The sequence below is a fragment of the Aulonocara sp. 'chitande type north' Nkhata Bay genome, linkage group LG15 (genome assembly GCF_057382095.1).
Source record: "Aulonocara sp. 'chitande type north' Nkhata Bay isolate Kocher_YH1m ecotype deep benthic linkage group LG15, A_spYH_male_GT1.1, whole genome shotgun sequence".
Lineage (NCBI taxonomy): Eukaryota > Metazoa > Chordata > Actinopteri > Cichliformes > Cichlidae > Aulonocara > Aulonocara sp. 'chitande type north' Nkhata Bay.
In genome coordinates this window covers 20,613,610-20,634,726 of record NC_141358.1, presented here as the reverse complement: position 1 = coordinate 20,634,726, position 21,117 = coordinate 20,613,610, and the positions used below count along the sequence as shown (strand labels likewise).

Here is a 21,117-nt window from a genome sequence, read left to right as displayed (position 1 = left end):
CACACATACGTGGTCTTTCACTCACCAAATAGATTGCTGGAGTGGCCGTGCTTGGAGACAGGCCTGAGCTCGTTGGAACCCCAGGCGTACTGCTTGTAGCTGTCCCACGCATGCTTCATCATCTGACAGGGGAGAGGAAGAGGAGGGGTAGGAGGGGGGGAGAGGGAGGAGGAGAAGATGAGAAATGAAGAGAGTTAAACGGGACAATAAACTGTGAGCCGTAACAACAGAATCAAATCATTTTAACCGAGCGATGAGGCTCGTTTTTCACTCGGTGAATCAGCCTGTACGTTTAACTATGCGTTTCTAAACTACCCTAAAAAATATCCAGCACATGCATGAATAAATACAGAGCTGCAACTGACATCAACTACCCCAAATTCAATCAATGGTTGTCGGAAAGATATTCCCACTGCTCAAGCTGACATAGCACAATGTCTTGATTTAATCAGCCAACTTTCCAAGACCCAAAGTTCTTCAGATTAACGTCACTGAAGGTTGAGAAAAATAATGGATACTCAAAAAAAAAAAAAAAATCATAGTCAGAGTTGTTTTGGGCAATGCTGTAATGTGGACTGCCTGCTAGTATTATTCATTGTGTATTTATTCGACTTAAAGTAAGGTGTCTTTTATTTATAGAGGATTTCCTTAAACTTTAAAAGTTAAGGGTTATGGTAGTGGGGACACGTGTAAGGATTTACTCCCTGATCAGGCGGTTTGGAGGTTTTTGGAGCCTCTGGTCAACTGTAGCTACACAGAGCTAAAGCCAGCAGTAAATTATTGCATAATGCAAACAGCACGAGGGGCCCTGAGCTATCTGGGGATAAAGGCAGCTGCAGGCAAACCTTAATGATCCTTCCACAGGTTCATCTAGGAAACCCTGAGAGGTTTACTTCCTCTCAGTCACATCTTGTTGACCAAAAGCTCTCTTGTAAAACGATTTTTATATTTAGGGCAAGTCCTTCTATTTGGTACGGTCTCAAAGGTCTAGAGCTTCATGAATGAATATAATGAATCACATTATCTGTTGTGGCGTTCCCTCAATCAAAATTTTAAAAGATATTCAGAGATTTGTTTTTGTCGGTCTTATCTGGACACATGACTGACAAATACATGACAAATACAGCAGGGAAAAAACTTCATAGGAGGGTGACAATGTGTCTCGTTAGCACATGTTGTCATTCTTGCCCTTCAAACATACAATAAAAGTTTCTGTTCAGGAAGTCTGAGACTGCAGCGCAAGATTTCAAGAAACACCATTATAATAAAAGAACAACTTTCCTTCTGGGAAAATAATCAGGACCAGTGAGTAACATAGCATAACCATCGTGCCTGTTTAATCTCCCCGTCACTGTTAAGGGAAATAAATTCTGCATCTGTGAGATTATCCACAGATGGAAAAGGTTTTGCTTCAGAAGTCTCTGGATATCTGAACCATGTATTGACTACAACCAGGGATATTTAAATCAGGGCTCTCGTCAGTGCTGTATCATCCACAGGTTTTATCATGCAGCTCCTTTCAGAAGTCTTTCCGAAACTGACTCATTACTTATTGCAGCAGGTTGGTACAGACTGCTTTAAAAAAAAAAGAAAACAGGGTGTACTGAATAGACCCCGGGCTTTTGACAACTTTGGCCATCGTACACCAAGACTGCTCCCTGTAGCTTTTTTAATGCTTACTCAACATTTACTTGGGAGTTGACAAGGTATCCAACTTTCTAACAGATTTTTAGCATTTTCATCCCTTGTTCTCTGTCCAGCCTTTTGATATAATGTGTTTGGATTGCAAAAGTCAACTCATGCAAGCTATCGATAAACACGTGAACACAAAAGAGATCAGACAGAGCAACAGCTGAAATAAGAAGAGAGAACAAAGACTGATAGGCAAGACTGTAAAACAAACTTGACTTCTATTTTTTTTTTTTTTTTTTTTACTTCGTGTTATGTGTACTCAGTGAGGGAGGGAGGAACATTTCATTCAAATAAAATGAAGTAGAATTGTCTTTAACTTGATCTATGACAAACCTGTTTTTTTTTTATGTTAATATATTGAATTTTCAGCAGTGAGCAGCTATTTTCATATTGCAGGCAGAAAACATTAAGCTAACTTGTCAGTGTTTGGGTATTCTGTCAAAGCTTGTGTTGAACACTTGAGGCTTTAACTTTGAGCACACGAACATCCAAACATCTCTAAGTATGTTTGGTCAAGTTCTTTTACAAAACCTCGAGCCAAAGCTTCACGGGCTCCAGCTGTCAAGCTGTGTCTCTCATCAAAATGGGCTAATGATTTAATGATTTTCTCTGCAACCAACAGACTGAAATTATTCCCACTCTCCAACCAGTCAATGAAGATTTTCTTTGGTTAATTACAAGTAGGGCTGCCACAAACAATTATTTTGATAGTCGACTGGTCACCGATTATTTTTGCAATTAGTCGACTAATCAGATCATGCATCCATTGGACGCACAGCGTACAGCTTATTGCACCAGCATGCATCTGCTCTTATGTAACTATCATTAGCTTACAGCTTGAAGTGTTTAAGGTATGTGCTAACTAAAAATAAAGACAAGATGATAGTTCATTAAATTTTAATGAAATTTGCAGATTGTTTCGGTGAAGTTTAACAAACTCCTTGCTATCTAAAATATAACAGGACACCAGAGTAAATTCTCGAGCATCTCACACTTCTGATAATCAGCTGTCTGCTTGACATTTGTTCAGCTGTGTAAAAACTATAACTTTAATCTCAGCCAAACAGATTTACTCAGGAACAAATAAAATACAAACAAAAAGCCAAACAATAACATTTTTAAGTTATCTAAGTGACTTGTATATGTTTAACCTGAGTAGCGAAAGACCACGGTGGGTTTGAAAACGATTTGCCGGGAGTCCGGTGTTCTCTCGGGCTCTAGTAAGCCTTGCCCCCGGCTAGCTATCGAACTAGTGGGTAACAAACGTCGGAGCGATTTTGAAAATATGTGGTGTTTTGATAAACTGAGCTGATATTTGAGGTTTATACCTAAAAATATGTTAAAAGTTTATTTTGTGACCCAGAAAGAATAATAAGAGTAATATTAAAACTAACTAGATGCCGCCATTGTTGGAAACTGAGCTGGGCTGCGCTATGAATTCTGGGACAGAGCTACTTCTTTGTGGTTTAATGGCAGCTGGCATCCTTGTACATGCAGTGCTGCCATCTTCTGTTTCAGTCCGTTATTACACTCTTAAATTCTACTACTTATTCCTGCGTCTTTTGTGATCTTACAAAGCTTCAAACGACGCGTCGACTATTAAATCAGTCGATTTTGATAGTCGACGTAATCGTGACTACTCGACTAATTGTGGCAGCCCTAATTACAAGTGTAATGGACTGAGTTGATATCAGATTTAATTATCTCTTATTGAAGATGCTCACTGATCATGTTTCCCAAAAATAAAAAGGAGCACTGTGAAATTTTAAGCTCTGAATCGAGCTTAAAAGTCTGTTTAGACAGACCTGAATTTAAAGTCGAAATTTATTCAGAAAAACAAGAAAAGGTCCTAAAAAAGTCATGAAAAAAGCAGGGTATCTGGGGTACAGAGTATAAACAAACAAAAGATTTTTTCAGTACCTTTTTAAGACCAAAATACAGAAAAACAGAAAACTCCATGGTAGAACAATCCTAATTCTAGCCATGCTAAGTGTTTTAATCCCAGTGTCTTCCCTGTCTGCTTTAGTCCAGAAACAACATCATAAAACTGTCTAAATGCTGTTGTTTGGTTTATAGGAATGGCATCTGTTTATCATGAGCACAAAGAATTTACACCTGACCTGATCTGAGAAATGGAGCCGACCGCTTTGAGTGACAATTTCTTTATTTTCTTTTAAAACATGTTAAACAAGAAGTGATTTCTCAGTATGTGAATTGACTTTTTTGTTCTTTTCTGCTTTTAATTATTTCTGGTATGTCTTACTATTTGAATTTTCTGTCTGTGAAGCTCTCTGTATCTTTGTTAAGAAAAGTAATCTATAAATAATGTTTCTAGGTAATACTGTACGTGTTCAAGTTATTTTTAGTCTTTGTAGTGTTGTTGTTATAGTTATTGGTTGCAGTTGTTCTAGAAATAGAATATTGCTGTTGATTTTCCAGATATTGCTGTACTTGTTCTAGGTATTGTTGTAGCTACTTTATTTATTTCATTTTTTAAATAAAAAAGAGGGACAATAACTATTAATGAACATTTTAAGAAATGTAAATATGCCAGATTATAGCCTTAGGCAACTTCAGTTGTTGTAGTTGTTATTGATGTAGTTGTGTCATTTAAAATTCTAATTGCTGTAGTTCTAGTTGCAATTATAACAGTAACAAACAAAATGTAACCTTAACTAAAAGCATCTATTTGTTTCCTCCCAAGTTAAGGAAAAAAGTGCAGTTACTTCAGACTTTGCTCGAGTATGGGAAGAGTTGTATCATATGTAAAACTTTACATTTAGCTTCATACTCTTTCATGTATTTTAAAACTTGTCCATTACTTTACTTAAATTGTATTATTCTTTTTGATGCACCTTGAATTTCAAGAGCTTTTGAAGATCTGCAGGAATGCTGTCGACATTCAGGGTGATTATATATTTTTCTTTCCATTTGTAAATTTTTAATAATATTTTGTTTATTTGAACACATCAAGACAAACATATCAATCATGTGGAAAAGCAGCTTTTTACTTAATGTTATTCTCTCTTCCAGTTATGACTGTGGCTGATTGATTTCCTCATCTGTGCTAAATCCACACATCGCTCAATTCCCTGTGTGAAGGGACATCTTCCTCCGCTCAGTCCCATTATCTGCTGCTGAAACCACCTGATTCCCCAGTGGGAGTCATTGAGGTTCCATCTCATTTTAATCTGGCGCTGGCCGGGGCTTGATTGCAATGTGAACGCTGCTTTCCAATTTAACACCCTAACACTTATTTCAGTCTCGGATGTGGCTCCTCCTCCAGCTCTGCCTGCGTCCGTTCAACTAATCCAGGTTATGTAGCGCTGTCCCGGATCTTTTTAGAACCTAGCTGCAGATTAGACACACTAAAGCCCCGTTATCCTCCACCTTGAAACAGTAAGTCTGCCCACACACAAACACACACTCTAAATGACTGTTTTCTCATCACAGAGAGGTTGCTATTGCATCGTAACCAACAGCAAACATCGTGCCCCCCTTCCACATGCACCACACTGCCATCTTTATACACCTAAATATAAGTGCAGTACAAACTTTGCATTCAGTCAAGCTGAAGTGAATTTCTGTACAACACACCCTTCTTTCACTGCTCACATTCAAGCGTACATGCATGTATGAGTGCACTCATTTGCATGCATGCTTGTGGTGAACAGATCTGAGTGAGAAAGCTACTTCTGTAGCTGCTGCTGACTCACTGACAGCTAGCTCACTCAAGGACACACACTCACTCAGAGTATCAACAATTAACTGTGATCACTTTTAACAGCGGACACAAATGACCGCAGCAGGCAGCAAACCAACAGGTCAACGAGGCACTCGGTCAGTGTGACTGGCTGCCAGGGAAAGTTAGCAAAGTCAGCTGGTAAAGCAGTCAAACAACGAGACAGCCAATTAGGAAGTCGGTCAGGCAGGACTTTAAGCAAGAATCCAGGAAAAGCGGTTTCCCCACTGCTACAACACAACCACGCACATGAAAGAAGCCTAATATATATGTGAGATTATCCACAGATGGAAATATATATATATATATATATATATATATATATATATATATATATATAGTGAAACAAGAAGTTTCACTATATTACATCTTATATTTAAAAAACAAACAAACAATTAAAACTAGAAAAATTTGCATTTCCTGCGAAAATGCAGTGTGGATGCTTAAAGCTGAAGCTGTATGCAAAAAGTAGCTGAAAAAGCTGAAAAGTTGCAGAAATTGTAAAAACTTTGCAGAAGCAAAAGAAGTTTGCTAAAATGGAATAACTTAGCAGAACTGCAATATCTTAGAGGAAACATAATACTTGGCAGAAATACAATAGCATAGCAGAATTTAGCAGAAATATTGTAACTTACCAGAAACATGATAACTTCTCAAAAATACAAGAATTTAGGAGAAATAGTATAAGATAACAGAAAGAATATATTTAGCCAAAAATACTTAAACATTACAGAAACACTATGATTTAGAAAAATAGTACAACAGAGCAGAAATATTGTGATTTACCAGAGACACTGTGATGAACTATGAATATTGTAATTTTAAATTGAGACTATGTTTTAGCACAAATATTATAATTTGGCAGAAATACTATAATTTAGCAGAAATACTATATTAAGCACAAATCCTATAAAAAGCAGAAATGGTATGATTAAGCACAAATACTACATTTAGTAGAAATACTTTGTTTTAGCACAAATCCCATAAAAAGCAGAAATACTGTACTATGATTTAGTAGAAAAACTATAATTAATCAGAAATACTAAATTTAGCAGAAATACTATATTAAGCACAAATCATATAAAAAGCAGAAATACTATATTAAGCACAAATCCTATAAAAGCAGAAATAGTATATTAAGCACAAATCTTATAAAATAGCAGAAATAGTATGATTTAGCACAATAGTAATAAGTTAAACAGAAAAATTGGAAAAGCAAAATGGACAGCTGAAAAAATGCTGAACATGCTGAGGGTCCCTCAAATATACTTGTTAAATAACAAAAATCTGCAAAAAAATTTATTACAGCCACACAATCACAAATATGTACACATGAGGAAACACACATGCACAGAGAGACCCACACACAAGATCCAATTCAGTCAACCAGTCTAAATATATTGAATTTAAATCTTAGAATGAGATCATCCCATTAAAAGCCTCTCTCTCTCTCTCTCTCTCTCTCTCTCTCTCTCTCCCTCCCTCTCTCTCTCTCTCTGTCTCACACACACACACACACACACACACACACACACACACACACACACACACACAGGGAGAGAGAAGTAAGTTTCTAGGTCAGCCTGGGAGCTGGTGAATTTGAATCCACCAATCAGAGAGGCTGTGCACTTTTCCCCACCAAAACAGGTGCATCTGTTTACACACGCAGCAGCACAGAGAGACACAGGATTTTTGCAGTCTATTTCTCATAGTGACGACTCCCCTCAAACAAATGACCGTAATTTCCTAACCGTAGGGGCTAGAACGGTCATTCTTACACCGTTTTGTTCAGAAGAGATGGGGGAATCTTCAAGTGTTGACAATTTAATATTAAAATATGAATTTTTAGAGATATATGACATGGATGACTTGTTGACTTAGAAGCCACGAATTCCCCAATATGCAAATTTGAATGCCTGAGACCACATATGTGATTGGCTGGCTGGGAAGCCGTGCAGGCCCTGATTTGTGGATTTGAATTCCTCAGCCCTCAGATATGATTGGCTGGCTTAGAAGCCACGAAGGCCCCAATATGCAAATTTGAATGCCTCAGGACACTTATTTGATTGGCTGGGAAACTGTGCAGGCCCTGATTAGAAAATTTGAATGTCTCAGTCCTCACAGAGGATTGGCTGCCTGGGGACCTGGCAGAAATATATAGAAATACTATTATTAAGCATAAATACTACATTTAGTAGAAATACTATGTTTTAGCACAAATATTATAAAAAGAAGAAAAACTATAATTTAGCAGAAATACTATATTAAGCACAAATCCTATAAAAAGCAGAAATACTATAATTTAGAACAAATAGTATAAAAAGCAGAAATACTATAATTTAGCAGAAATACTATGTTAGGCACAAATCCTATAAAAAGCAGAAATACTATAATTTAGCAGAAATACTATATTAGGCATAAATCCTATGAAAAGCAGAAATATTATGATTTAGCAGAAATACTGTGTTTAGCACAAGTACCGAAAAGTACCAGAAATACTATGATTTAGCAGAATAGTAATAACTTATTGAAACACAAATGCACAGAGGGACACACAAACACAGGCTCTAATCCAGTCAACCAGTCTAACTATGTTCAATTTAAATCCTACAATGACATGCTGTCAAATAAGGGCAGGGTCCTCTCTCTCCCACTAAACACACACACACACACACACACACACACACACACACACACACACACACACACACACAGGGAGAGAGGACTAAGTTTCTAGGTCAGCCTGGGAGCTGCTGAATTTGAATCCACCAATCAGAGAGGCTGTTTACGTTTTCCCGCCAAAACAGGTGCATCTTTTTACACACGCAGCACAGAGACATAGACCTGCTTCTTTCAGTTTATTTCACATAGTGAGGATTCCCCTCAAACAAATGACCATAATTTCCTAACCGTAGGGGCTAGAGCGGTCATTCTTACACCGTTTTGTTCAGAAGAGATGGGGGAATCTTCAAGTGTTGACAATTTATCATTAAAATATGAATTTTTAGAGATATATGACATGGATGACTTGTTGACTTAGAAGCCACGAATTCCCCAATATGCAAATTTGAATACCTGGAGCCCACATACATGATTGGCTGGCTGGGAAGCTGTGCAGGCCCTGATTTGTGGATTTGAATTCCTCAGCCCTCAGATATGATTGGCTGGCTTAGAAGCCATGAAGGCCCCAATATGTAAATTTGAATGCCTCAGGACACATATATGATTGGCTGGGAAGCCGTGCAGGCCCTGATTTGAAAATTTGAATTTCTCAGTCCTCACAGAGGATTGGCTGCCTGGGGACCTGGCAGAAATATATAGAAATACTATGATTAAGCATAAATACTACATTTAGTAGAAATACTATGTTTTAGCACAAATACTATAAAAAGCAGAAATACTATAATTTAGCAGAAATACTATATTAAGCACAAATCCTATAAAAAGCAGAAATAGGATGATTAAGCATAAACACTACATTTAGTAGAAATACTATGTTTGAGCAAAAATCCTATAAAAAGCAGAAATACTATATTAGGCACAAATCCCATAAAAAGCAGAAATAGTATGATTAAGCATAAATACTACATTTAGTAGAAATACTATGTTTTAGCACAAATAGTATAAAAAGCAGAAATATTGTAATTTAGCAGAAATACTATATTAGGCACAAATCTTATAAAATAGCAGAAATAGTATTATTTAGCACAATAGTAATAAGTTAAACAGAAAAATTGGAAAAGCAAAATGGACAGCTGAAAAAATGCTGAACATGCTGAGGGTCCCTCAAATATACTTGTTAAATGAAAAAATCAGCAAAAAAATGCACAGGGAGAGAGAAGTAAGTTTCTAGGTCAGCCTGGGAGCTGCTGAATTTGAATCCACCAATCAGAGAGCCTGTGTACTTTTTCCCGCCAAAACATGTGCCTCTTTTTACACACGCAGCACAGAGAGGCACAGGATTATTGCAGCCTATTTCTCATAGTGAGGACTCCCCTCAAACAAATGACCATAATTTCCAAACCGTAGGGGCTAGAGCGGTCATTCTTACACCGTTTTGTTCAGAAGAGATGGGGGAATCTTCCAGTGTTTACAATTTATCATTAAAATATGAATTATTAAAGATATTTGACTTGTAATGCACCATAACTGAGTAGAGCGAAGCAAAAACTGCCTTGACTTGCCCTCAAACAACGCTTTGTGACTTGAAATCTATTTGGAGTATCGATATCATTCTTTCACCGTAAGAGACAGCAGGCTTTGGTGAACAATCATGGAAATTTTCAGGTCTCTGTGGAAATCCAACAAAAAGTTATGACGAGAGAAAAAAGTGGTTCATTTCCACAGTTTGAAATCTGAAGAAATCTGAGCGAAGGACGAATTTCCTACCCTCAAACAAGTCCAACTCATTTCAGAACGGTAATAGGTGAGAAAGAAATTCTTGAATTGTGAGCGTCAGGGGTGTCTGAAGATATTCGGGGACAAGCCTCATGTCTTAACTTTGCTTCGTTAAGGAGATATGACGATTCGAATATGCCTCTCATTACAGAAATCCAGCGGTGATTTTGAACAAGCTCTCCATTCACTTTATATGGAGAGTTTTCTGACCTTGTGTTAGTCTGAGGAGATTTGCAAAAATTCTATAAATCCCACAACAATGATGGTGACATTTTCTGAAAGCCAGCAAAAATACCTACGTTTTGATGTATAATTTGTGGAAGTTGAGTGAAAATTGAGCAAGTAGCAGGAAGTTGTTCGGACATGAAGTGAAAATTGCAAAACCTTCAGTGGCACACTGGAAGCCAAGAGCATAGCAACCATAACAACACATGTATTTTGTGAAAAATCACAATTTTGCAACTCAAAACTTTAAGAGGCATAAAAGTAAAACAGTAGAAGATTTGAAAAAGCTGAATCATACCTGAATAGCCAAATAATTTGTGAACATTTTAAAATTTGAATGGTTGTTCTAGGTGAAAATATGAGGAAGTAGTTAAGTTTCAAAAACAGGCAAAATTTAGCAGAATTGCAGAAGTTTCCCATTCATTTCAATGGGACAAATTAAAGGAAAAAAGCTTAATATTTTAAAAAGTATAATAGTTAAAAATAGCAAAAATCGTAGCAGGAATTAGCAAAAATAGCTGAATAGTTTAAAGTTTGAACGGTGAAAATAGCACAAAAATTGTGGAAGTAGTTAAACGGCGAAAAGTGTACGGAAGCAACTAGAATAATAACTAGAAAAATTTGCATTTCCTGCGAAAATGCAGTGTGGATGCTTAAAGCTGAAGCTGTATGCAAAAAGTAGCTGAAAAAGCTGAAAAGTTGCAGAAATTGTAAAAACTTTGCAGAAGCAAAAGAAGTTTGCTAAAATGGAATAACTTAGCAGAACTGCAATATCTTAGAGGAAACATAATACTTGGCAGAAATACAATAGCATAGCAGAATTTAGCAGAAATATTGTAACTTACCAGAAACATGATAACTTCTCAAAAATACAAGAATTTAGGAGAAATAGTATAAGATAACAGAAAGAATATATTTAGCCAAAAATACTTAAACATTACAGAAACACTATGATTTAGAAAAATAGTACAACAGAGCAGAAATATTGTGATTTACCAGAGACACTGTGATGAACTATGAATATTGTAATTTTAAATTGAGACTATGTTTTAGCACAAATATTATAATTTGGCAGAAATACTATAATTTAGCAGAAATACTATATTAAGCACAAATACTACATTTAGTAGAAATACTTTGTTTTAGCACAAATCCCATAAAAAGCAGAAATACTGTACTATGATTTAGTAGAAAAACTATAATTAATCAGAAATACTAAATTTAGCAGAAATACTATATTAAGCACAAATACTATAAAAAGCAGAAATAGTATGATTAAGCATAAATACTACATTTAGCAGAAATACTATATTAAGCACAAATCCTATAAAAGCAGAAATAGTATATTAAGCACAAACTTATAAAATAGCAGAAATAGTATGATTTAGCACAATAGTAATAAGTTAAACAGAAAAATTGGAAAAGCAAAATGGACAGCTGAAAAAATGCTGAACATGCTGAGGGTCCCTCAAATATACTTGTTAAATGACAAAAATCTGCAAAAAAATTTATTACAGCCACACAATCACAAATATGTACACATGAGGAAACACACATGCACAGAGAGACCCACACACAAGATCCAATTCAGTCAACCAGTCTAAATATATTGAATTTAAATCTTAGAATGAGATCATCCCATTAAAAGCCTTTCTCTCTCTCTCTCTCTCTCTCTCTCTCTGTCACACACACACACACACACACACACACACACACACACACACACACACACACACACACACACACACACACACACACACACACACACAGGGAGAGAGAAGTAAGTTTCTAGGTCAGCCTGGGAGCTGGTGAATTTGAATCCACCAATCAGAGAGGCTGTGCACTTTTCCCCACCAAAACAGGTGCATCTGTTTACACACGCAGCAGCACAGAGAGACACAGGATTTTTGCAGTCTATTTCTCATAGTGACGACTCCCCTCAAACAAATGACCGTAATTTCCTAACCGTAGGGGCTAGAACGGTCATTCTTACACCGTTTTGTTCAGAAGAGATGGGGGAATCTTCAAGTGTTGACAATTTAATATTAAAATATGAATTTTTAGAGATATATGACATGGATGACTTGTTGACTTAGAAGCCACGAATTCCCCAATATGCAAATTTGAATGCCTGAGACCACATATGTGATTGGCTGGCTGGGAAGCCGTGCAGGCCCTGATTTGTGGATTTGAATTCCTCAGCCCTCAGATATGATTGGCTGGCTTAGAAGCCACGAAGGCCCCAATATGCAAATTTGAATGCCTCAGGACACTTATTTGATTGGCTGGGAAACTGTGCAGGCCCTGATTTGAAAATTTGAATGTCTCAGTCCTCACAGAGGATTGGCTGCCTGGGGACCTGGCAGAAATATATAGAAATACTATTATTAAGCATAAATACTACATTTAGTAGAAATAATATGTTTTAGCACAAATATTATAAAAAGAAGAAAAACTATAATTTAGCAGAAATACTATATTAAGCACAAATCCTATAAAAAGCAGAAATACTATAATTTAGAACAAATAGTATAAAAAGCAGAAATACTATAATTTAGCAGAAATACTATGTTAAGCACAAATCCTATAAAAAGCAGAAATACTATAATTTAGCAGAAATACTATGTTAGGCACAAATCCTATAAAAAGCAGAAATACTATAATTTAGCAGAAATACTATATTAGGCATAAATCCTATGAAAAGCAGAAATAGTATGATTTAGCAGAAATACTGTATTTAGCACAAGTACCGAAAAGTACCAGAAATACTATGATTTAGCAGAATAGTAATAACTTATTGAAACACAAATGCACAGAGGGACACACAAACACAGGCTCTAATCCAGTCAACCAGTCTAACTATATTCAATTTAAATCCTACAATGACATGCTGCCAAATAAGGGCAGGGTCCTCTCTCTCCCACTAAACACACACACACACACACACACACACACACACAGGGAGAGAGCTGCCGAATTTAAATCCACCAATCAGAGTGGCTGTTTACGTTTTCCCGCCAAAACAGGTGCATCTTTTTACACACGCAGCAGCACAGAGAGGCACAGGATTATTGCAGCCTATTTCTCATAGTGAGGACTCCCCTCAAACAAATGACCATAATTTCCTAACCGTAGGGGCTAGAGCGGTCATTCTTACACTGTTTTGTTCAGAAGAGATGGGGGAATCTTCCAGTGTTAACAATTTATCATTAAAATGTGAATTTTTAGAGATATATGACATGGATGACTTGTTGACTTAGAAGCCACGAATTCCCCAATATGCAAATATGAATGCCTGAGACCACATATATGATTGGCTGGCTGGGAAGCCGTGCAGGCCCTGATTTGTGGATTTGAATTCCTCAGCCCTCAGATATGATTGGCTGGCTTAGAAGCCATGAAGGCCCCAATATGCAAATTTGAATGCCTCAGGACACATATATGATTGGCTGGGAAGCCGTGCAGGCCCTGATTTGAAAATTTGAATGTCTCAGTCCTCACAGAGGATTGGCTGCCTGGGGACCTGGCAGAAATATATAGAAATACTATTATTAAGCATAAATACTACATTTAGTAGAAATAATATGTTTTAGCACAAATATTATAAAAAGAAGAAAAACTATAATTTAGCAGAAATACTATATTAAGCACAAATCCTATAAAAAGCAGAAATACTATAATTTAGAACAAATAGTATAAAAAGCAGAAATACTATAATTTAGCAGAAATACTATGTTAAGCACAAATCCTATAAAAAGCAGAAATACTATAATTTAGCAGAAATACTATGTTAGGCACAAATCCTATAAAAAGCAGAAATACTATAATTTAGCAGAAATACTATATTAGGCATAAATCCTATGAAAAGCAGAAATAGTATGATTTAGCAGAAATACTGTATTTAGCACAAGTACCGAAAAGTACCAGAAATACTATGATTTAGCAGAATAGTAATAACTTATTGAAACACAAATGCACAGAGGGACACACAAACACAGGCTCTAATCCAGTCAACCAGTCTAACTATATTCAATTTAAATCCTACAATGACATGCTGCCAAATAAGGGCAGGGTCCTCTCTCTCCCACTAAACACACACACACACACACACACACACACACACACACAGGGAGAGAGCTGCCGAATTTAAATCCACCAATCAGAGTGGCTGTTTACGTTTTCCCGCCAAAACAGGTGCATCTTTTTACACACGCAGCAGCACAGAGAGGCACAGGATTATTGCAGCCTATTTCTCATAGTGAGGACTCCCCTCAAACAAATGACCATAATTTCCTAACCGTAGGGGCTAGAGCGGTCATTCTTACACTGTTTTGTTCAGAAGAGATGGGGGAATCTTCCAGTGTTAACAATTTATCATTAAAATGTGAATTTTTAGAGATATATGACATGGATGACTTGTTGACTTAGAAGCCACGAATTCCCCAATATGCAAATATGAATGCCTGAGACCACATATATGATTGGCTGGCTGGGAAGCCGTGCAGGCCCTGATTTGTGGATTTGAATTCCTCAGCCCTCAGATATGATTGGCTGGCTTAGAAGCCATGAAGGCCCCAATATGCAAATTTGAATGCCTCAGGACACATATATGATTGGCTGGGAAGCCGTGCAGGCCCTGATTTGAAAATTTGAATGTCTCAGTCCTCACAGAGGATTGGCTGCCTGGGGACCTGGCAGAAATATATAGAAATACTATGATTAAGCATAAATACTACATTTAGTAGAAATACTATGTTTTAGCACAAATACTATAAAAAGCAGAAATACTATAATTTAGCAGAAATACTATATTAAGCACAAATCCTATAAAAAGCAGAAATAGGATGATTAAGCATAAACACTACATTTAGTAGAAATACTATGTTTGAGCAAAAATCCTATAAAAAGCAGAAATACTATATTAGGCACAAATCCCATAAAAAGCAGAAATAGTATGATTAAGCATAAATACTACATTTAGTAGAAATACTATGTTTTAGCACAAATAGTATAAAAAGCAGAAATATTGTAATTTAGCAGAAATACTATATTAGGCACAAATCTTATAAAATAGCAGAAATAGTATTATTTAGCACAATAGTAATAAGTTAAACAGAAAAATTGGAAAAGCAAAATGGACAGCTGAAAAAATGCTGAACATGCTGAGGGTCCCTCAAATATACTTGTTAAATGAAAAAATCAGCAAAAAAATGCACAGGGAGAGAGAAGTAAGTTTCTAGGTCAGCCTGGGAGCTGCTGAATTTGAATCCACCAATCAGAGAGCCTGTGTACTTTTTCCCGCCAAAACATGTGCCTCTTTTTACACACGCAGCACAGAGAGGCACAGGATTATTGCAGCCTATTTCTCATAGTGAGGACTCCCCTCAAACAAATGACCATAATTTCCAAACCGTAGGGGCTAGAGCGGTCATTCTTACACCGTTTTGTTCAGAAGAGATGGGGGAATCTTCCAGTGTTTACAATTTATCATTAAAATATGAATTATTAAAGATATTTGACTTGTAATGCACCATAACTGAGTAGAGCGAAGCAAAAACTGCCTTGACTTGCCCTCAAACAACGCTTTCTAACTCGAAATCTATTTGGAGTATCGATATCATTCTTTCACCGTAAGAGACAGCAGGCTTTGGTGAACAATCATGGAAATTTTCAGGTCTCTGTGGAAATCCAACAAAAAGTTATGACGAGAGAAAAAAGTGGTTCATTTCCACAGTTTGAAATCTGAAGAAATCTGAGCGAAGGACGAATTTCCTACCCTCAAACAAGTCCAACTCATTTCAGAACGGTAATAGGTGAGAAAGAAATTCTTGAATTGTGAGCGTCAGGGGTGTCTGAAGATATTCGGGGACAAGCCTCATGTCTTAACTTTGCTTCGTTAAGGAGATATGACGATTCGAATATGCCTCTCATTACAGAAATCCAGCGGTGATTTTGAACAAGCTCTCCATTCACTTTATATGGAGAGTTTTCTGACCTTGTGTTAGTCTGAGGAGATTTGCAAAAATTCTATAAATCCCACAACAATGATGGTGACATTTTCTGAAAGCCAGCAAAAATACCTACGTTTTGATGTATAATTTGTGGAAGTTGAGTGAAAATTGAGCAAGTAGCAGGAAGTTGTTCGGACATGAAGTGAAAATTGCAAAACCTTCAGTGGCACACTGGAAGCCAAGAGCATAGCAACCATAACAACACATGTATTTTGTGAAAAATCACAATTTTGCAACTCAAAACTTTAAGAGGCATAAAAGTAAAACAGTAAAAGATTTGAAAAAGCTGAATCATACCTGAATAGCCCAATAATTTGTGAACATTTTAAAGTTTGATTGGTTGTTCTAGGTGAAAATATGAGGAAGTAGTTAAGTTTCAAAAACAAGCAAATTTTAGCAGAATTGCTGAAGTTTCCCATTCATTTCAATGGGACAAATTAAAGGAAAAAAGTGGAATATTTTAAAAAGTATAATAGTTAAAAATAGCAAAAATCGTAGCAGGAAAGAGCAAAAATAGCTGAATAGTTTAAAATTTGAACGGTGAAAATCGGCTGAAAATTGTGGAAGTAGTTTAACGGCGAAAAGTGTACGGAAGCAACTAGAATAATAATAATAATAATAATAAAGAATAAAGAGAAACAGGAACTCAATAGTGTGGATGCTTAAGCATCCACACAACAAGATCTGGAAACATTTCTGAAAAAACCTGCCTTCAGTTTGCTGGTTTCAGGCCAACAGGTTTCAGAATGAAACGGGCTGGCAACAAGGCTCCAAGAGATTTATGTTAAGAACCAATCAGCTTTCTCAGTTATTAATCAATGTTTTGCTCCAAGGTGACACACTTTTTGACTAAAATATATTTTGTTCAGTAAAAAACTAAAACAACTAGCAGCAATTCAAATTCAAACAACTCCTAGCTATCTTATATATATATATATATATATTTTTTTTTTTTTTTTTTTTTTAAATATCTCTTAACAGTGGAATTTCCTAAAGTTATTTATTCCTCCTTTTTAAAAAAAAAAAAAACAAAAGCTAAGAAATATATATATTTTTTAATAAAAATAAAAGACTAAGAGTTTATTACAAGGTTAGAGACCCTTACTGTTACTGTTTGTCAGGCAAAAGCCTGGAAATATAGGAAGTAACATGCTAGGACTACAACTGTAGGAGAAAGGTATGAATGTTTCTGCTGAAGGAAGCGGTGTATCTGTGGTGATTTAAAAGCATGATGATACCGACGGCAACAAGAGCTGTGCACGGCAGAAGAGGAATAAAACTCTGCTTTCATTCTTTTATTCGCATTGTTCAGATGACTGACAACGTTTCAGTTTGGGTCTTAGGCAGGTTACATCATGCAGGCAGAAGAGGCTTGTGCATGAATAGCCTCTGATTTAAAGCTTTTTCCACAGAACAACTGGTTATTAGAGAGCCCTGCATGGGAAAATATGCCATAGCATTGCTGGAATAGAGGCGGCCTAATTAGTGTTACACTCATCTCCTGTCTCATGTGCTCCATGTGCATCTCTCACTCAAGTATGCCACATTCACATAGTCTCTTATTCATCCATGGACTTTAAGCTGGTTCAAGAATAGTCAAATGTGTTGTTTTTTTAAGTAGACACACAAACACATGACAAATGGCACTTCATTCTGATATCCTCCCCCACGCACATCTAAAGGACGTGAGGTGATAGCCGTGCTCCATTTAACCCCCCTAAATTAAAGCTACTGAAGCTGCTAATTACTGCCCCTATATGCATGTCACATTAAAAGATCCACTCAAACACACGTTTTACTCCACATGATCAGTATTGGCTCACTTAAAACCCTGGGATCAGTTCTAACTAACATTATTACCAAAGGCTCCTTTTGCTATTGTTTCAGTTTTAGTCACTAGATAGCATGTACATAGCATAGCCCTGAAATTCTAATGGATTCCCTCTGAATTCATTGTGTAAAAGTAAAAGCAGTGTTTGAATGAAATTACCTAACAAATACCTTGGCTGTTTGTTTAGTAGAGACAGACCAGTTTATTACTTTGCATGTCTATTTGAAGCACCCGTGCAGCGAGAAAACCAAGCATGCTAATGTTAGCTGCTAACTTGGCACCTAATTCTCTAATCCAAATACTGTAACTTTTAGCTTCATAAAACTAGGATGGCAGTAGACAAAATGCTAACTTTGATACTTCAAAATGCAAAAATCTTCATGGTGACTACAGCCATCTTATATATGCACTTTCCAGTCACTCGGATACTGCCGACTCGTAACAGAAACCTTCCTTGATCTTGTTATTGAGATCAAAGTATGTTAATTGATAGAGCCATCTTGGTCCTCTGCATGTCCAGGAAATCTACGCAAAGCGTTTGGTCTCAGGTAGGGCACTCTTTATGAAGTAAATGCTTGTCTACTTTGCATATAGCTTGAGTCCAATGCTGCTTCTGTTGAAGCAGCTGAGATCAGCACTGGTTCTGCCTAATTTCCTATAAATAACTATCAAAACTACATTAAAAGTCAAATTAGGATTATTGTCTGCTTGCATGCAAAAGTGTATGGAGTATGGAGCCCTCACCACAATAATGGAAACTTGTTGACTTCTGGTACTTGACCAGTTTTGTCTGTACTGTAAACATGTTATTACAGAAAATACGTGCTATTTGTGTTTACAATGTGCTTTAAGCTAAGATGTGTGTAAAAGTTTTATTAAGACTGTGTGCTCTCACCAGTTTTGTTTTGTTAACAGTGTTGACAAAAGGAAGAGCCCTTTAACCAAAGATTTGCTGTAATAACATAAGGGGTGAATTGAAGTGGGACTGTTACTCAACCCTTGAAAACATAAGAATCTGCCAGTAAGTGAGAGATTTGGAACCATGATATCACCACAGTAAACGGTCACAATTATAAATTTGAGCCAATAACATGCAACCAGTGTTCTAAATCACCGGTTGGCTCATATCGTAGCTCTCACTACTAAAACATTCCTGTGTGTTGACTCTTATTGGATTAAATGTCCAGGATCCCTATGTGTTGACTTTAATTGGATTAACTGCCTGGGATTTTCGAGGTTGACCGGTGGATATGGTGGCTGAAGCTATTTCAGACACACAACAGCTCCATCCTAATTGGCTCTGTGTTTAAGGTGCAATGGTTTTCTAGGGCACTATCATCAAGTGCAGTCTAGCTGGAAGATCTGAAGTATACACACACCTGTTCTTGTTGAGAGCATGCAGATACACAAACACAAAACATCAGACACATGCACACGCGGACACACAGAGACCAAAAATTAGCTTATTTTCTACAAAAAGAAAAAAAGGTTGTGTGAAAAGTGTTGACAATCACCACTGCCCCCCCTGCTCCACCTCCCCTCTCCGTTTATTGATTTGCTTCAATATCCGAGCTGTGTTCACTGATATAATATAAGCACAAACCCGCAGATCCGCACACAGAGCCAGAACCTTGCCTGCGTAAAACAGTTTCCTGTCAGCAGGACAACTAATGGAGGAAAATTTGTGTTACAGCATGCCAACACGCATCAGAATGTAGTACAAACACAAAACACTCACAGCAACCATTCACCGAGTGACAAAAACGGAGCGCAATTCGGTCACGGTATGTTCTTCTCGAAGCTCAATTCAAACTTCGAACTTAATTTTAATGACCGACTCTGAAATTCTGATGAAATTTCAGAAGATTTTATTTCTAAAAACTAACTCGTGAGTATTTAAGTTCGCAGGGGATTAACAGGTTGAGTGTCCATTTTCCTTTCCGATAAATTCTGTCTTTGGTCATTTGGCTTTAAAAGAGGTGGGGATCTGATTTGTACACTCTGACGTCACTTCTCTCCTTCAGACAAGGAGAGAAATATAACTGGGATAAATGACAGAGAGTGCAATGCAAACAAACAGAGATGCGTAAGCATAAGCAGGGCTCTAGACTAACTTTTTGACATGGGCGCACCGGTACGCCTAACTTTAAAAATTTAGGCGTACCGGCACAAAAGTTAGGCGCACTCAAATTTTTCAACCGCATCGCTTAACACCGCAGTTTTACATGTGCACTTTCTTTGGGGGGGGAGTCCATACAGACAATATTAATTTCTAAATTATTAACTAACAAACTTGTGCTTAAAGTGCTTTGTCAATATTGTAGAAAATGTTAAAAACTTAATCATCATCTTGGCCTCCTCTGACGACCTGTTTGCTGCTGTCTGCTGCTGAAAGGCCGTGGGGAGAGGGGACACTTGGGCAGTGCATTTACTGCAGCATATAATGTGTTTTCTGGATACACTGTGCTTTTTCAGCATTCAAATATTGATGGCACCGTGTCAGAGCACTGGCTATGAATTTCAGACAGATCAGGCCTTAACTTAACAAAAAAGTTATCAATAGTTCTTTTGATCTTTTCTTATTACCCACAGCTACAGTACATCCATTTCTCTCAGGCCTAGGCTGCTCACTAGGGCTGAGTATCATCACTGATTTCTATAATCCATTCAATTCCGGTTCTCAAAGTCCTGATTTGATTCAATTTAGCCTCAGACAGTCAGAAATATTATAATTCTGATCATTTATCAGTACTGATACACATGAGACTTCATCAGAATTGTGAAAATCACAGCAGATGCCTTTGTGTGAAAGTAACTGAGAATAAAACACAGGAAAACATGAAGGAGATTTTCCTGGTCTGGCTTTTTATAGCAGATAACCTTAAAAATATTCTGCAATTTTGCATAATTTTAAGAAATTTAAATTTCTTCAGTATTGAACAACAGAAATTAGGCTTTCTTGTCCGAGGTCATTTAAGTGAAAAAAGAAAAAGCGCTGTAAACAACGCTAGACTGGTGGGTAATAAGCGAATGAATAATGCAGAAAACAGATTTGAGACGGGAAACTGTTCCTGAAGTACAGAGAGAGAGAGAGCTGTGCAGGAAGTGTGATTTTTATCGTGGTGGAAGCAAAACAGCAAAAGTCAGAGGGAATTCATGACGACATTGATCAAATGTGAAGCGCAGTTTGCTGCTTCTTTTGCTGCAGGCTCGGTGAA

The 21,117-nt window shown here is 36.9% G+C and overlaps 1 protein-coding gene across 1 annotated transcript in view; it reads right to left on the bottom strand.

Moving 5' to 3' along the window:
• The window catches only part of man1a1 (mannosidase, alpha, class 1A, member 1), a 172,325-nt gene that overhangs the window by 120,674 nt on the left and 30,534 nt on the right, over positions 1 to 21,117 (bottom strand). Inside the window, exon 2 of the mRNA XM_086264886.1 lies at positions 26 to 122. Coding sequence (XP_086121012.1) covers positions 26 to 122 — 97 coding nt within the window. The remainder of the gene's footprint in view (positions 1 to 25; positions 123 to 21,117) is intronic.